Source organism: Gracilinanus agilis, chromosome 4 (genome assembly GCF_016433145.1).
Source record: "Gracilinanus agilis isolate LMUSP501 chromosome 4, AgileGrace, whole genome shotgun sequence".
NCBI lineage: Eukaryota > Metazoa > Chordata > Mammalia > Didelphimorphia > Didelphidae > Gracilinanus > Gracilinanus agilis.
The window spans coordinates 12393793-12411717 of record NC_058133.1 but is presented as its reverse complement, the minus strand read 5'-3'; the positions used below and the strand labels follow the sequence as shown (position 1 = coordinate 12411717).

Sequence of the window (17925 nt, the reverse complement as noted above, 5' to 3'; positions counted from 1 at the left end):
CCTTGAGAGAAGGAACTTGTGTGTGCCTCCTTTCTCTGTATCCTCATCCCTTAGTATGGCCTGAATCACCTAGGGAGCAGGTGACAGTGCAAGGTTCTCTTTTGGGTCTTGGAGCCTCAAAGATGAAAAGAAAAATAGAAACCCTTTCACGACCAACCATTAACTCTCCAAATCCTACAATGGAAATGACAGTCCCCAAAGTGGGGGGGCTTCTCCAGCTGAGGCCTTCCACGAGTCTTGCCTTCCTCCACTATTCCTTTCTGAGAGGTGTATGGGTATTTGGGGATAACCAGCACCTGTGGTAGTGTGCCGAGCCCTTTTCAGGGTTGCTCATCCACCTTTGGTGTCTCACTCAGTTCTCACCTTGGTAAAACCATCTAGGCCAGTGATTCCCAAAGTGGGCGCCATCGCCCCCTGGTGGGTGCTGCAGCAATCCAAGGAGGTGGTGATGGCTACACTATTTTTTTTTTTTTTGTATTACATTCTATTCTGAGTTCAAGAAATAGTTTCATAATTTCCAGGGGGCGCTAAGTCATATTTTTTCTGGAAAGGGGGCAGGAGGCCAAAAAAGTTTGGGAACCAGTGATCTAGGCAGACAGGCTAAACCAGGTGGATGGGAACTGACTAGCCTCAAGCCCACCAGTGACTTAGGGAGATGTTGACCCCAACCGAGTGAAGATTTCCTCTCGTTGAATGGGCAGCAGAGAACAATTCATTCCAACGGCCATGAAGGTGGCTGTGGAGAACTTAAGGCTTGGTCAGACCCTGAAGGTGCCAAGGTCATCCTGGGCCACTGTCAGTCCTCTTGACACTAGACTTCAGTAATTCTGGAAAAGGATGTGAAGCTGATGACTGTGTGCAACTCTGCCTCACTTCAGTCCCACTCAGGAACATCCAGACATCTTCCTTGTGATGTCATCAGTCCCCCTCAAAACAAGGGACAAACAAGCAAGGGAGCAAACTGTTCTCTTCTGAGGACTCCGAAGGGTGTCTCTGCATTTCCCTGACGTTCCCAGAAGGTGGCTCTCTCTGTTGCTTTTTCAGTTGGTTGCTTATAGGTCCCTGCACCTGGCTCCCTAGGGTGCCTGGCTTTGTGGTTCTCACTGATAGTTTCCCAAGTCAGCTTAGAAAGAGAAGAGATGAAAGAATTGCCTTACAGTAGCTACATCAATGACAAAACCTCATAAAATCAGCCAGAGTTGGAGATACAAAGACTTCAAGGTCGTAGAAGTTAAAGAAATGATCCTAGATCTGGAAAGGACATCAGAGCCTCTACAGTCTAAACTCCTTATTTTACAGATGAATCAATTCTGCTTACATGTAGGTGAAGGGACTTGGCACAGGTCATCAAGTCCTGGAAGTACGATCTCTTTTACAACATGCTTGATGAGGTCTTCCAGCTTAGCTTGAGCATCTCCAGTGTCCCATAGCTATTTCCAATTCAGTGTATCCAATGTTCAAAAGAGAACTCCTATTTCCCTCCAAGCTCTCTCTTCTGAAATTCTTTATTATTGGAGCAGCTAGGTGGCTCAGTGGATGGAGAGTCAGGTGGGAGGTCCTGGCTTGCTGTGTGACCCTGGGCAAGTCATTCAACCCCAATTGCCTAACCCTTATTGCTCTTCTATCTTGGAACCAATGCACAGCATTGATTCTAAGCAGAAGATGAGGCTTTAAAAAATTCCCTATTACTGTGAAGGGATAGCTTTTTTTCCTTTGCTCTAATTGTTAGGGAGTTTTCCCTGATTTTGAAAATGGAATTCTGTTTTCCCATGACTTCAACTCATTTGTCTTAGTTCATTTTTTTTTTTTTTTGGAACTAAGCAGAGTAAGTTGGATTCTTCTTCCCCACGATAATCCAAGTCTTCTCTTCTTTAAGAAAAAATATTTGGGGGGAGCTAGGTGGCTCAGTGGATGGAGAGGCAGGCCCAGAGATGAGAGGTCCTAAGTTCAAATCTGACCTCAGACACTTCCTAGCTGTGTGACCCTGGGCAAGTCACTTGACCCCCCATTGCCTAGATCTTACCACTCTTCTGCTGTGGAACCAATACACAGCAGTGATTCCAAGATGAAAGGTAAGGGTTAAAAAAAGACAAATATATCCAGTTCCTTCAACCAAGCCTTATGACATGGTCTTCAGTCTTTTCATCATCCAGAGCTGCCCTCTCTTGGACTTCTTAGAGAGTATCAATGTCCCATACAACATTCCAGATGTAGTCTGACCAAGGCAGAGTACAGGTGGACTCTTATTAGCAATGCCTTGAGTATCTCCACATCTCTGAAAGCTTTTCCAACCAGAAAATCTGTGTTTTCTTTGTCCTGAGGGAGAGGAGAGGGTTTGTAACCCTGATCCGCATGTTTTGGCTTCTTGGGATTTTTGATGGCTTGTCCTGATTCTCTCCTTCCTCTGATCAACATCTATCCATGGAGGCAAACTGGGATTTAGGGAAATGGACTCTGGATTTGGAATTAGGGGATCTGAGTTTGGGGCTAATGTTACTGCCCAGGTGGCCTTGGGGGCAAGTTATTTCTTTTCTATGGGCCTCAGTGTCCTCATCTGTAAAATAAGGTTGTAAGAAGATCTTTAAAGGCTCTGCCAGCCCTAAACCTATGATGCTCTGCAGAAGAACTTGGGCTTGCGAGGTTGATAGCATTATTAATATCCAGGGGCAGCAGGGTGGTTAATAGAGTGCTGAGCTCAGACTTGGGAAGACCCGAGTTAAAATCTGACCTTGGCCACTTTCCAGCTGGCTGTGTGACCCTAGACAAGTTATTTAACCCTTTTTACCTCAGTTCCTCATCTGTAAAAATGAGCTGGAGGAAGAAATGGCAAATCACTTCAGTATCTTTGCCAAGAAAACCCCAAATGGGGTCACAAAGATGTGGACTGAAATGACTGAATAACAAAAATCAATGCTCGAGGTACATACTATGCCTGGAATGGTGTTGTCTTTTCCATTGTCTTTTTTTAAGTATCTTACTTGAAGAGTAACTGATTAAAATTTTATATACACAGTATATTGTACTCGTAACACAATCCAGCCTTTCAGAGTGGAGACCGGGCTGCACAAATGGGTCCAGAAAATGCACGCACTTCTTCTTTTTAAAAAATTTTTAAACCCTAATATCTTTTATATATATCCTTCTATACTAATTTTATTTGTTACAGGGCTAGGCAATGGGGGTTAAGTGACTTGCCCAGGGTCACACAGCTGGGAAGTGTCCGAGGCAAAATTCGAACCTAGGACTTCCCGTCTCTAGGCCTGACTCTCAATCCATTGAGCCATCCAGCTGCCCCCAAATACATGTATTTCTAACATGGACCTTCAGAATTCCCAAGGTAGCCTATCGGGCTGAGCTTTCAATATTGTACAAGTGAATGTTTCAAGACATACATTTTAATATAGCCAGGAAATATTTTGCCTTTTAGTGTAAAATAAACGAATTTTCTTGTCCAAATTAAATGTTTTCAGGAACTTCTTCTTAGTGATCTTTAGGATGGAAAGAATGCTTTTCATATCGGATTTGATGATGGAACTTAGCTAAGTCAAAGGTTGCTAGTGATCAACATCGATAGATAAGGTTTGAACAATGAGAATTTCCTACACTGATGAAACCAAAGATCCATGGCATATGTGCATACAAGCACATATGTGTATATGCATGTTTGGTGTGTGTGTGTGTGTGTACTTTTATCAGGTGCCATATAATTGGAAAGGGTAGTTAGGTAGCACAGTAGTTAGAGTGTACAGCTTATAGTTAGGAAGATCCAGGTTCCAGTCCAGCTTTAGATACTAGCTAGTTGTGTGACCCTGGGTAAGTCACTTCACTCTGTTGCCTCAGTTTGCTCATCTGTAAAATGAGCTGAAGAAGGAAATGGCAAACCATTCTGGTATCTTTGCCATGAAAACCCCAAATAAGGTCACAAGGAGACAGATGCACCTGAAACAAATAACCAACTACAAATAACTGGAAAAGAAAGCGGGCCAGACAAATAGTAAGAATGAGGGATAGCCAAAGGACAGTTCATGTGCTTACTGTTATTTATCAAAATATAAAAAATTTGGAGGAAGTCCTCCAGCCTGCTGGGCTTCCTGTTGATGACTTATAGGAGGATGTAGATAAGCATTATATAGAAAAAGCATTGACCCCTTCCCCCTCCCATACATTTGTTGATCCTTATCCCAGATGAGAAATAGTTCTGACCTTAGAAAGGCAGAGGCCTCAGCTAAAATACTCTTGTCTCTCTTACAGCCTCCCCCCCCCCCGCCCCCCTGCTCAAACAGAATCTGAGTTCTAGTAGCTCTGGACATCTTCCAAGTTTAATCATCACCCCGTTGGTACATTTGTCTTATAGAGGCAGCCAAGCTAGTTCTCAGCTGCTGAAGGGGCCAACGAAAATCTGGACTGAGAACCTAAGTGGGCGAAACAAACCAGAGAATTCTCTTCATCTGGCTGATGGAGACACCCTATCTTCGTGGATATGCTACTCTCCAATGGCAGGTGGCATCTTCTTCTGCGCTTCTAGATGGAAGCAGGAAGGGAAGATAGGAATTCGGGAGGTGGCCAATCCAACTTTTTGATCCAAATGCCAGTTTTATAGGGGAGGGAGTCCTGAATAACTTCCCAAAATGTGTTGCAAGGCTTTTGTGTTCTATGCAAAAACTCTGATCTGCTGGTGATGGGTAAACTGCATTTGTTTCTTTTCTTTTTTTTTTAAACCCTCACCTTCCGTCTTGGAGTCAATACTGTGTATTGGCTCCTAGGTAGAAGATTGGTAAGGGTAGGCAATGGGAGTCAAGTGACTTGCCCAGGGTCACACAGCTGGGAAGTGTCTGAGGCCAGATTTGAACTTAGGACCTCCCATCTCTAGCTGCCCCCTGCATTTGTTTCTTATAGAATATCCAGAAGGGAAAGAGCAGTTTTAAATGTTGAGATTTTTGTAATTACTCAGTTGTAAAAGTAGCACAAAGTACTTTCTTCAATGTGAATTTGGCCTCACAAATCCTTTCTTATATATAATGCCTCCTTCATACCTTAAAGTCAATGTACATGCCAGCTATCCTCATGACAATAGCAGATACATTTATATAGAGCTTATTATGTGCCAAGTACTGCCCAAAGTACTTTAAATATTATTTCATTTGATTTTCACAATAACTCTGGACGATAAGTGCTATTATTGTCACCATTTTACAGATGAGGAAACAGAGGCAAATAGATTTAGGTGACTTAATTGCCCAGGATCACACAGTGAGTTAAGTGTCTGAGGATGGATTTGATCTCATGTTTTCCTGACTCCAGGTTCAGTTATTTCAATACCTATATGCCTCATAATTGTTTTCTTTGCATATGCATATATGTATATATACACATATATCTATATCTATATCTATATCTAACTATATCTATCTATCTATCTATATATCTCTATATATCTCTATATATAGANGGAAATGGACTCTGGATTTGGAATTAGGGGATCTGAGTTTGGGGCTAATGTTACTGCCCAGGTGGCCTTGGGGGCAAGTTATTTCTTTTCTATGGGCCTCAGTGTCCTCATCTGTAAAATAAGGTTGTAAGAAGATCTTTAAAGGCTCTGCCAGCCCTAAACCTATGATGCTCTGCAGAAGAACTTGGGCTTGCGAGGTTGATAGCATTATTAATATCCAGGGGCAGCAGGGTGGTTAATAGAGTGCTGAGCTCAGACTTGGGAAGACCCGAGTTAAAATCTGACCTTGGCCACTTTCCAGCTGGCTGTGTGACCCTAGACAAGTTATTTAACCCTTTTTACCTCAGTTCCTCATCTGTAAAAATGAGCTGGAGGAAGAAATGGCAAATCACTTCAGTATCTTTGCCAAGAAAACCCCAAATGGGGTCACAAAGATGTGGACTGAAATGACTGAATAACAAAAATCAATGCTCGAGGTACATACTATGCCTGGAATGGTGTTGTCTTTTCCATTGTCTTTTTTTAAGTATCTTACTTGAAGAGTAACTGATTAAAATTTTATATACACAGTATATTGTACTCGTAACACAATCCAGCCTTTCAGAGTGGAGACCGGGCTGCACAAATGGGTCCAGAAAATGCACGCACTTCTTCTTTTTAAAAAATTTTTAAACCCTAATATCTTTTATATATATCCTTCTATACTAATTTTATTTGTTACAGGGCTAGGCAATGGGGGTTAAGTGACTTGCCCAGGGTCACACAGCTGGGAAGTGTCCGAGGCAAAATTCGAACCTAGGACTTCCCGTCTCTAGGCCTGACTCTCAATCCATTGAGCCATCCAGCTGCCCCCAAATACATGTATTTCTAACATGGACCTTCAGAATTCCCAAGGTAGCCTATCGGGCTGAGCTTTCAATATTGTACAAGTGAATGTTTCAAGACATACATTTTAATATAGCCAGGAAATATTTTGCCTTTTAGTGTAAAATAAACGAATTTTCTTGTCCAAATTAAATGTTTTCAGGAACTTCTTCTTAGTGATCTTTAGGATGGAAAGAATGCTTTTCATATCGGATTTGATGATGGAACTTAGCTAAGTCAAAGGTTGCTAGTGATCAACATCGATAGATAAGGTTTGAACAATGAGAATTTCCTACACTGATGAAACCAAAGATCCATGGCATATGTGCATACAAGCACATATGTGTATATGCATGTTTGGTGTGTGTGTGTGTGTGTACTTTTATCAGGTGCCATATAATTGGAAAGGGTAGTTAGGTAGCACAGTAGTTAGAGTGTACAGCTTATAGTTAGGAAGATCCAGGTTCCAGTCCAGCTTTAGATACTAGCTAGTTGTGTGACCCTGGGTAAGTCACTTCACTCTGTTGCCTCAGTTTGCTCATCTGTAAAATGAGCTGAAGAAGGAAATGGCAAACCATTCTGGTATCTTTGCCATGAAAACCCCAAATAAGGTCACAAGGAGACAGATGCACCTGAAACAAATAACCAACTACAAATAACTGGAAAAGAAAGCGGGCCAGACAAATAGTAAGAATGAGGGATAGCCAAAGGACAGTTCATGTGCTTACTGTTATTTATCAAAATATAAAAAATTTGGAGGAAGTCCTCCAGCCTGCTGGGCTTCCTGTTGATGACTTATAGGAGGATGTAGATAAGCATTATATAGAAAAAGCATTGACCCCTTCCCCCTCCCATACATTTGTTGATCCTTATCCCAGATGAGAAATAGTTCTGACCTTAGAAAGGCAGAGGCCTCAGCTAAAATACTCTTGTCTCTCTTACAGCCTCCCCCCCCCCGCCCCCCTGCTCAAACAGAATCTGAGTTCTAGTAGCTCTGGACATCTTCCAAGTTTAATCATCACCCCGTTGGTACATTTGTCTTATAGAGGCAGCCAAGCTAGTTCTCAGCTGCTGAAGGGGCCAACGAAAATCTGGACTGAGAACCTAAGTGGGCGAAACAAACCAGAGAATTCTCTTCATCTGGCTGATGGAGACACCCTATCTTCGTGGATATGCTACTCTCCAATGGCAGGTGGCATCTTCTTCTGCGCTTCTAGATGGAAGCAGGAAGGGAAGATAGGAATTCGGGAGGTGGCCAATCCAACTTTTTGATCCAAATGCCAGTTTTATAGGGGAGGGAGTCCTGAATAACTTCCCAAAATGTGTTGCAAGGCTTTTGTGTTCTATGCAAAAACTCTGATCTGCTGGTGATGGGTAAACTGCATTTGTTTCTTTTCTTTTTTTTTTAAACCCTCACCTTCCGTCTTGGAGTCAATACTGTGTATTGGCTCCTAGGTAGAAGATTGGTAAGGGTAGGCAATGGGAGTCAAGTGACTTGCCCAGGGTCACACAGCTGGGAAGTGTCTGAGGCCAGATTTGAACTTAGGACCTCCCATCTCTAGCTGCCCCCTGCATTTGTTTCTTATAGAATATCCAGAAGGGAAAGAGCAGTTTTAAATGTTGAGATTTTTGTAATTACTCAGTTGTAAAAGTAGCACAAAGTACTTTCTTCAATGTGAATTTGGCCTCACAAATCCTTTCTTATATATAATGCCTCCTTCATACCTTAAAGTCAATGTACATGCCAGCTATCCTCATGACAATAGCAGATACATTTATATAGAGCTTATTATGTGCCAAGTACTGCCCAAAGTACTTTAAATATTATTTCATTTGATTTTCACAATAACTCTGGACGATAAGTGCTATTATTGTCACCATTTTACAGATGAGGAAACAGAGGCAAATAGATTTAGGTGACTTAATTGCCCAGGATCACACAGTGAGTTAAGTGTCTGAGGATGGATTTGATCTCATGTTTTCCTGACTCCAGGTTCAGTTATTTCAATACCTATATGCCTCATAATTGTTTTCTTTGCATATGCATATATGTATATATACACATATATCTATATCTATATCTATATCTAACTATATCTATCTATATATCTATATATCTCTATATATCTCTATATATCTCTATATATAGATATATATATATATAGAGAGAAAGTATGTGGACATGGAGGATGGGAATCTTAGTTCAGTAGTCCAATATTCTCCCCTTATACCCCTGACTGTCTTCATGGGCTTTTGAGACCTAAGCCTGGAGTTAGGAGATCTCGATTTGAATGCAGCTCTGAAACTTTTCATCTATAAAATGGGCATATTAAAACTTGCTTTGTAGCCTACTGGTTGTGGAGGGTTCTGAATAAAGCCTGTTGTAAACATTAAGGTGCTACATAAAGGCAAAGATTACCATCTTTCTAGTTCTGTCACATCTGAAATCTCACATCTTTCTTTTGACTTGTTTCTGGCTTTTTTTTTTTTTTTTTTTTAAAATAAAAAGGCAACCCCGTACCTTTGAAAGATTCATGGGCCAAAGCCAACAATTCTGGAGGCTGACTTTGAAGAGACTCCCTTTAAAAGCCTCTGGAAAGGGGGACTGCTGGGTAGCTCAGTGGATTGAGAGCCAGGCTGCAGACACGGGGGAGGTCCTAGGTTCAAATCCGGCCTCAGACACTTCCCAGCTGTGTGACCCTGGGCAAGTCACTTGACCCCCATGGCCCACCCTTACCACTCTTCCACCAAGGAGCCAATAAACAGAAGTTAAGGGTTTTAAAAAAACAAAACAAAAACCTCTGGAAAGTCTTTCCCAGGCCATAGTTTTTTTCATCTTAATTCTGGCATGAGCTGAGTGACAGCTCCTGCCTGCTTTCCAGACACTCCTCAAAAGTTTTCAGGCGTCAGATCAGAATAAACTCAGTTGCTCTTCCACTTGTATCCCATTTGCTTCTAAGTAGAATCACATAATTTGAAGATTAGAAGGGACTTTAGTGGGGGGGGGGTTGCGGAGGAAAGAAAGGGGCGACACACCATTCATTTCCTTTGCTGTCAAATTAATCTGATCAGCAAGTGGCCGAGGCTTGTTGTCAGATTCGAATATCTTGTTGGGACAGAAATCTCCCTGTGCAGTGGTGGGCCCTTCTGATGCTAAGGAGATGATAAATTCTCTCTGGAGTTCCGATCCCAACTTAGTCTTATTACCTAAGTGACCTTGGGCAAGTCACAACCTCTCTGGTCCTCAGTTCCCTCATCTGTAAGTGAGGGAAACGTCACTAGGTGGCTTCCGAGGATCCTTCCAGCTTTAGACAAACGGTCCAGGTACTGTCCTGCTCCTTTCTCTAAGGACGCGCATTCCCCAATCCATATTCCACCCCGCGATGTAAAAACCAGCCTGTTCTTTCCAGAAAAAAAGGTTTTCCCCGAGTCTTCGCTCTGTGAAACACCGGAGCCAGTTATGCCAGGCGGTGGTTATCTGGGAGCATCCACCCTCCCGTTTCCCGAGAGGTTTCCGCGTAGAGCTCGGCGCGCAGGCACACCGCAAGCACCTGCTCATTGTACTAGCGCGCCCTTCCCCATTCCTCCCATTCCGCCCCCTTGGCCTTCCTCCTCCCCTCCCACTCCAGCCCTCCCAGCCCCCTCCCAGAGCTGGCCTCCCCCGTTGTCTCCTCGGTTCCCGGCCCGGCGCAGAGCTCGGAGAGGCAGCAGCAGCAGCCGAGCCGCTGACACCTACGGAATTGCTTCCGGGCACTCCGGAGCTGGAGGGCAGCTGGCTGGGGGCCAAGAGCCGGCTAGGGCCGGGCTGCTCAGCTCGAGCTCGGGCTCCGTAGGCGGGCGGTGGTTCTAGCATCAGCATCAGCAGCGACAGCGGGCGGCGGCGGCGGCCACAGCAGCCAACACGAGCTGTCGCTCCCTCCCTCTCTCCCTCCCTCCTACCCTCCCGCCCTCTCCCCGTGGCCCGCCCACTAGGCGTCCCGTGCGCTCCAGCTCAGGCGGTTCCATTGCCCGGGGAGCCGCGCTCAGCCCAGGGCGGAGGCTTGGCGTAGCCCGAGAAGAAAACCGTCTCCTAGGGCGTGGGGAGGAGCCGCACGGCCCAGCACGCGCCGGAGGGTGCCGGGGGGCCTCCTCCTCCTCCTCCTCCTCCTCCTCCTCTGCTCCTCAGCCTCCACCCCCTCCCCCAGGAAGGTCATGCACCTGTGATTTTCTCCCCCGGCAATTCCCCGCACCCTCCCCTTGCCTCGCCTTTCTTCGTACATTTAGTTGTCCGCCCCCCACGCGCTTGCCCATGAGCCTTCTCGGGAGCTACCGGAAAAAGACCAACAATGATGGGTACGAATCTTTGCAGCTGGTGGACAGCAGCGGTGACTTGGGCTCAGGCAGCGGCGGGAGCAGCAGCGGCGGCGGCGTCAGGCTCGGAGTGAACCCGGGAGCGGCGGCAGCGGCAGCGGCAGCAGCGAAGAGTCCCGCGCGGCGCCCCCCAGTCGGTGTCAGCACCATGGACAGCTCAGGTACTGGGCCCGCCGGCTAGCTGGGCGGGCGAGCTGAGCGGAGTCCAGGGGGTGGGGGTGGGAAGGAGGATGGAACGTGCTGCCCTGCGGGGCATCGCCTTACCGACCCACCTGGGAGGCCCAGCCTGGCTCCGGTCTCTGCCCCAGCCCGCTCAGCCACTGGGATGGCACCTGGGGAGATCTAATACCAGGTCACCCTCGGCTCCGATTTCCCTCGCTTCAGGGAGCGAGGAAACGTTAGATGTGGCCCGGGGCCCCGCAGCCTGAAAATCGCGCCTCTTAATCTCCGGGCCCGAGAATACACCGGCTGGGAGGGGGAAGGGGAGGGCGGGCCAGCTGGGAGGGCGGCAGAAGGGCGGGGAGCAGCCGCTGCCTTAACTCTGCCTGGCCAGTAGACGAGAAGAGGGGAAAGAGTAAGTATCTTGATTGTTTCTGTAGTTTTTCAGCTGTGGTCAATGCTAATGTTGTTCTTTGCAATCACACGACGTGCCATATTAACTAACTCTCCTGCCCACTTTCGGCAATAACCTTTATTGAACATTTGGCGCATCTTTCTAAAGAGCTTGTGGGGGTTTGCAAAACGAGCTTTACTTCCCAGTTGTTGTGCTCGGCCTTTTTAGAACTGTGTTCCGTTCCCTGGAGTCATTTATTTATGTAGATCTTTAAAGCCGGGCGAGCTGCAAGGGCCTGGGGATTGTCTGTGTGGCTTTGCAATTAAGCGTCTTCAAATGCGCTCGCTACGAAGCGGAATCTCTTTCGCTGAAGCTGCGTCCTTAGCTAAAGAGTAGTTTAATCCAGCCTTGATGGCTGGTGAGGCTCTTTGGCCAGGGGCTGGTTGTTTAACTTTGCGAGCCACCGAAGGCAGAAGCTGGTTTTTACAAGGACGATTCCTTCGAGGAGGCCTCTGAGCTTTAATCTAGGAAGCGGGAGGAATGCTCTGGGATAGATCGAAGTCGGTAGGGCTGAAGTAAATTTGGGCACATCGCATACGTCGATAATTATTTGTCTTAGCCAACCGGTAATTTCCCAGGGGGCTCATGGTCTCGGTGCCCAGCCCCCTCCCCGTCCTTCCCTCCAGTGCTGGCTTTGAAATATAGGTGCTTTTGTCAGATCTGAATTTGACCTGGTAAGCTTTCAGTGAATAGAGGCAAGGGAACAGCCTGCCGAAGTACCACTCTTAAAAGGCGAAGATCATCCCCGGCGCCCTGGCTGGCTGGGGTTAGTTTTTGATGGTATAAAAATGTAGTTAAGATTGTTCTGGATCAAAAGTAGCTGAGAGTCCCTCACTGTCTCCACTAGAGAAAGAAGAGAAACTGGAAACCTGGCTGGCCACCTTTGGATATACTCGGGGCAGAGACTTCACCTCTTTGGGCTTATGGCCCCATTTGGCAGGCTGGTGGAGGCTAAGTAAGGACCCTTTCTTGGAGTGATGTTTTTAAGTGCAGAAAACAGAATCCTCGGCAATTACAGAGGAAAGCAATCCTATTGAACTACAGCTAGGAAAATACTTTAAAAATAAGTGCATGCCTCCAGGTTAAGCCCCTCTAACCCAGGCTTTAGTAGCCACTGGAGGTTTTACAAGTCTGTGGCTACCTGCACGTTGGAGGGTGCTTGTTATCAATAAATCACATTCCCGGCCAGTCCGAGAGGGCAGAATGCATTGCTTTGAGAATTCCCATCCTACAATAGACTACTCGAATGGATACTGCCATGCCCATTGCACTTTGGCTGTGGCTCTTGGTTTTGGAGAGAAGCCACATAGCAGTGTCATGCACCGTGATTATCATTATTCAATCAACAGTTTTCTTTTTCTTTTTTTTTTTAATCCTTACCTTCTGTCTTGGAGTCAATACTGTGTATTGGCTCCAAGGCAGGAGAGAGGGAAGGGTGGGCAATGGGGGGTCAAGTGACTTGCCCAGGGTCACCCAGCTGGGAAGTGTCTGAGGCTGGATTTGAACCTAGGCCTGGTTCTCAATCCACTGAGCCACCCAGCTGCCCCCAATCAACAATTTTCTTAAGAAACTACTGGGTGTCAGATACCAGGTTTTTGAAGCAGGGGATACAAAGACAAGGGAGAAATAGTTTCTGCCCTTGACCTGGGATAGAATCCCTGCTCGGCTCCTTACTACTCACCAGCATTGATTTGAAACCAAGTTGCCTCATTGGGCCTCAGTGTTCTCATCTCTAAAATGGGAGCATTGATGTCACAGGTCTCTTTTCTAGCTCTAAGTCTATGATTCTTTGAATGAGGACTATTTATTTTTTTTGCTTTTGTCTGCATCTTCATTGCTTAGCATGGTGCCAGGCTCATGATAAGCTCTTAAGAAAAGGTTCCTTGCCTTGCCTTGTCCCATAAAATGGGCATGGCAACGTCAGCCTTGCTTACTTCACTGGATCAATGGGAAGAAGGCACTTTTTAAACTGTAAGGTGCTGTATGAAAGTGAACCATGAAATGCTATAGTTCTGTCTGACCCTGCTCCCTTAGTCGTTTGCCATTCATTTCTAGAATAGATGTTCTCTGCATGGCACTATGTCAAAGGGAAAGTGTCTTGGATAGAGCGCTGGCTGGAGCATCTGGTCCGCCTGAATTTGACACGGGCTTTAGGAACTTCTTGGCTGTGTGAGTTTGGGACAGTTGCTTTGCCTCTCTGACCCTGGTCTGTAAAATAAAGATCGCGATGGCATCTATCTCGGGGAGTTGCCCAGGATCCAATGCAGATATAATGCTCTTCCCTCTCAGGTCATCTTGACTTCCAAGATTATCTTGTTTATACATATTTTATCTCTCCTGTTGGTATGCCCAGATCTGAACTCAGAGCTTGGCTACTGAAAATGCTCAATAAGTGCTTGCTGGTTGTAGGATTCTCAGATAAAGGCAGATTCTAAAGTCAGTGTTTTGCCACAAAGGCATTCCATGTCTTAAGCCAGCCTCCCTGCCCCATTTTTTTTTTTTGTACTGTGAATCAGATGATGAATCTTGTCAGGCTGGGAGTGTCTGGGAATAAGATGAACAAGCTGAGCTTTTAGTCCCTTAAATGTTCTGTCTGGGCTTTCAGATCCTCAGTTCCTAAAATTCCTCCTTAAGAGATCGCTTTGGGGGGAAAAAGCAACCCAGAAACTTGGAATTTTTGCACCAAGTCTTTCGTAACAGCACTTTTCGTGATAATTGAAGGCTGCCGAATCAGTGCTTCGGCTCACAGTGAGAAGCAGATGGGAGGATGAAATGGAGAAATGATCTTTAAACGATACTGCCCTGAGTTAGGCTTCTGCGTAGTCCAGTTTGCAGTTTATCCCTGAGGTGGGACCAGGGTCCTCTGGGGCCAGTTTTGTGCTGGGAAGGATTTGGGAGGCATTTAATGCACCATCCATTTTTATTGGGGAAATTGGGGCCCAGGGAGGTGGTGGTGGTCGCTCGGGGTCACAAAAGGAGCAAGGAGAAGGGTTTGAATTTGAACCAAGGCTTTTAGCCTAGTGGCCGGTGCCCTGAGTTCAAGAGTCCAAAGTGATTTGGGCTTAAGCCTCTCCGTAGCTACTTCTTAGTGGTTCTCACCCCCAGCCTCCCTTTTTTTTAAGCCTTCACCTTCCATCTTAGAATCAATACTGTGTATTGTTTCCAAGGCAGAAAAGTGGTCAATGCCAGGCAGCAGGGGGGGGGGGTGAAATGACTTCCCCTGGGTCACACAGCTGGCAAGGGCCTGAGGGCAGATTTGAACTCAGGGCCTCCTTCTCCAGACCTGTTTTCTTATCCACTGAGTCACCCAGCTACCCCTATTGCTTTCTGTTCTAAGAGTTGAGTAGTTCTAACATTTTAAGGAGAAACAAAACACAACTCGTCATTTCTTTTATTATAATAGCTACTATTTATGTGTCACTTTAAGGATTAAAAACACCATATAAAAATTGGTCTTGTAAACAGAAAATGTCTACTATATTAGGAATTATTTGTATATTAAAATATATTAACTTTAGGAAGCTAGGTGACAGACACAGTGGCTAGAGGGCTGGACCTGAGTTTGAGTCCAGCCTCGGACACTCACCAGAAGTATGACCCCAGGCAAATCAGTTAACCTTTGTCTACCTCAGTTTTCTTATCTGTAAAATGGGGATAATCATCATATCTACCTCCCACAATTGTTGTGAAGATGGAATGACATAATATTTATAAAGCTCTTTGCAAAACTGAAAGCACAATCTAAATGCTAGCTGTAGGCACTTCTATTTAAATATAGTTTATGCACAGGGACACAATACATGTAGATATTAATTATACACGCACACACATGTACACACACCACATGTATGTACACACGCATATACATATGTATGTGAACATACATGTCTTAAATATCACTAGATTGTCACACTGCTCTTGCGAGGTGGATGTGAAAATAATTCCCATTTTTCAGAGGATGAAACTGAGGCTGGGAAAGCTGGCACGGCTTTCCCATGTGGTATAGCTGGTGAATGGGGTCATTTTTAAAGCAAACGTGACTACATTGGATGCTTCTGGTCTTGAGCAGATTCTGGGACTGTAAGAGCCTGTGATGAATTGGAGCGCTTGACCCCTGGAGCCCCGGGTAGCCCTTGGGTCCGGGCCTCCCCCAGGATCCTCCCTGATCTTTATTTCCACACTACTTCTATTCATGAGCTCATCCGAGTCTCCGAGCCACGCTTGGTGGAGAGAGTTTATGCCCATTTTGCAAGAAAAGAAAGTGAGCCTCCCCGGGGAAGTGACTGGAAGTCCTGTAGTGAGGACCTTCGGAGGGTGCCTCTTCCCGGTGCCCTGGGGTGCTCTCCCTCCTCACCTCCCCCCTGACTCTGACGCTGCCTCCGGTTGATCCGGTCCCTGTTCTAGTCTGTAGTGTCCCCCCCCCCCCCAGACTGGGAGCTCTGCGAGAGGAGAGAATTTTCTGTTGCTTGGCACAGTGCCTGGCACAGAGTAGGTGCTTAATAAAAGCCAATTTGGGGCTTGATCAATTCACTCATAAAGTGGAAAGTGTCCTCGCTTGAGGATTGGAGGAACAGAGTTCAAGTGCTAGCTGTGGCATTTACTCCCTGAAGGACCTTAGGGGAGTTATCTGATTGCTTTGGGCCTCAGTTTCCCCATCTGTGAAATGGAAGGTCGGGCTGCCTCCCAGGTGTCTTCCAGCTCTGGGTCTATGTTCTGTGACTTCTCCGGACCCTGTTTTCCCCTTGAATAATGAAAATATTCCTTGGGAGGGGGGTAGTGGCACACTAAGTGGCTCAGTGGATTGACAGTCAAGTCTAGAGATGTTCAGATCTGGCCTCAGACAATTTCCGGCTGGGTGACCCTGGACAAGTCACTTAACCCCCATTACCTAGCCTTGACCTCTCATTTGCCTTGGAACCATTGGGCCTAAGACAGAAGGAAAGGGCTTAAAAAATACTTCGTTCATTAAAATGGTTAGATAATGGAGGAGATGACAGCTTCAATAAGAGAACATGCAGGGACTCTGATCCCGATTCCTCTGTTTATAGATGGGGGGACTGGAGCTCCCCGGGGGGAGCGGCGGCTCGGCCTCCAGGGCCACAAGGGGAGGAAAGGCCGGGACTGGGCCGAAGTACAAGAACCTCCCGAGCCGGGTCTGCTGCCCTCTCCGCTGCCCCTGCCACGGGGAGATATGTGGCGAAGGCTGGAAGCGCCTGTAGAGCCGGAGGCTGGAGAAAATGAGGTTAGGCCTAAAATAAATCAGGCTGTAGGCAGCGCCGGCTTCTGAGTGTAACTGTTAACACTGGGCGCCGCGGCCTCTGGCGCAGGATCCTGGCTCTGCGCGGCACAGAGAAAGGGGCCGATTTGGGGAGGCGTCTCCCCGCTGGACCACAATTATCCTACCACACGTAGAAGTATTTCAGGATTAATAATAACACATCTAGATGTGGCTTCATGGCACAGAGTCAGTGGGTCTCGGAGCCAAAAAGATCCGAGTTCAAATGTGGCCTCAGACACGTCCCGGTGTGGCGAGCCTGGAGAAGTCACTTCATCCCTGTTGCCTAGCCCTGATCACTCTTCTGCCTTGGAACCAATACACTCTATTGATTCTATTTTTTATTTATTTTTATTTTTTTACATTTTTAAACCCGTGACTTCTGTGTATTGTCTCATAGGTGGAAGAGTGGTAAGGGTGGGCAATGGGGGTCAAGTGACTTGCCCAGGGTCACCCAGCTGGGAAGTGTTTGAGGCTGGATTTGAACCCAGGACCTCCCATCTCTAGGCCTGACTCTCCATCTGCTGAGTTACCCAGCTGCCCCCACTGTATTGATTCTAAAATGGAAGGTGAGGAGTTAAAAAAAAAGGTATAGGGAGGGGCTTTTGGTAGGGGGTCAGAAATGGGTAGAAATGTAAGAGACAGAACATGCGATCAGCGGCCATTTTTAAGCACCTATTATATTCCTACATGCAATATTTGATGTTTTAAGCCCAGAGAGAGAGAGAGAACTAGCCAAGACATGTGCCTTCCCTTTGAAGAGTGTGGAGTCCAGGAGGAGCGACAGAAAACACATTAGAACACAACAAGCACGTGAGAAGCACTAGAGAATTCTGGACCTTTCCATTGTGGAGGCCGTAGAGGCCAGGCAGGCCCTCGGGTCCAGCTTCCTCATTCCACAAGGGAAGGACAAGCACATATTGCTGGGGGTGTGAAGGAGGCTTCAGGGAGACGGGGGTCCCAGAGGACCCCTGGGATTTCCACAGGCAGAGATGGCTTTGGGGGACTGGGAAGAGTTCAGATGGGGACTTAATGTAAAAACTGGACACGGAGAAGTGCTGGTGTGAAAGGAAGTCAGGCCACGTGTCCTCCCTTCGGTGGTTCAGTGAATGGGGAGAGAAGCCAGAAGGATGCCAGGGGTGAACACTGAGGCTTGCAGGGTCCATCTCCAACTGCTTAATGAACCCAGACCTGTCCAGGCTCCTCTCTTGACTTCTGACCATGAAAACCTGATTTAGTTTCTTTGAACCTGTTTCCTAATCCATAGAAGGGGGAGAAAAATACTTGTAGTTGTGACTCCAGTCTTTTGTAAGCTGGAGGAGGCAATATAAGTGTGTCCTTCCTCCCTCCCTCCCTCCCTCCCTCCCTTCCTTC

The 17925-nt window shown here is 46.4% G+C and overlaps 1 protein-coding gene across 1 annotated transcript in view; it reads left to right on the top strand.

The window, feature by feature from the left end:
* Nucleotides 1-10601: 10601 nt before the first annotated feature.
* The window catches only part of DNAJC6 (DnaJ heat shock protein family (Hsp40) member C6), a 121791-nt gene continuing 114467 nt past the window's right edge, over nucleotides 10602-17925 (top strand). The window contains exon 1 of the mRNA XM_044674765.1: nucleotides 10602-10824. Within this exon, the coding sequence (XP_044530700.1) occupies nucleotides 10602-10824 (223 nt within the window). The remainder of the gene's footprint in view (nucleotides 10825-17925) is intronic.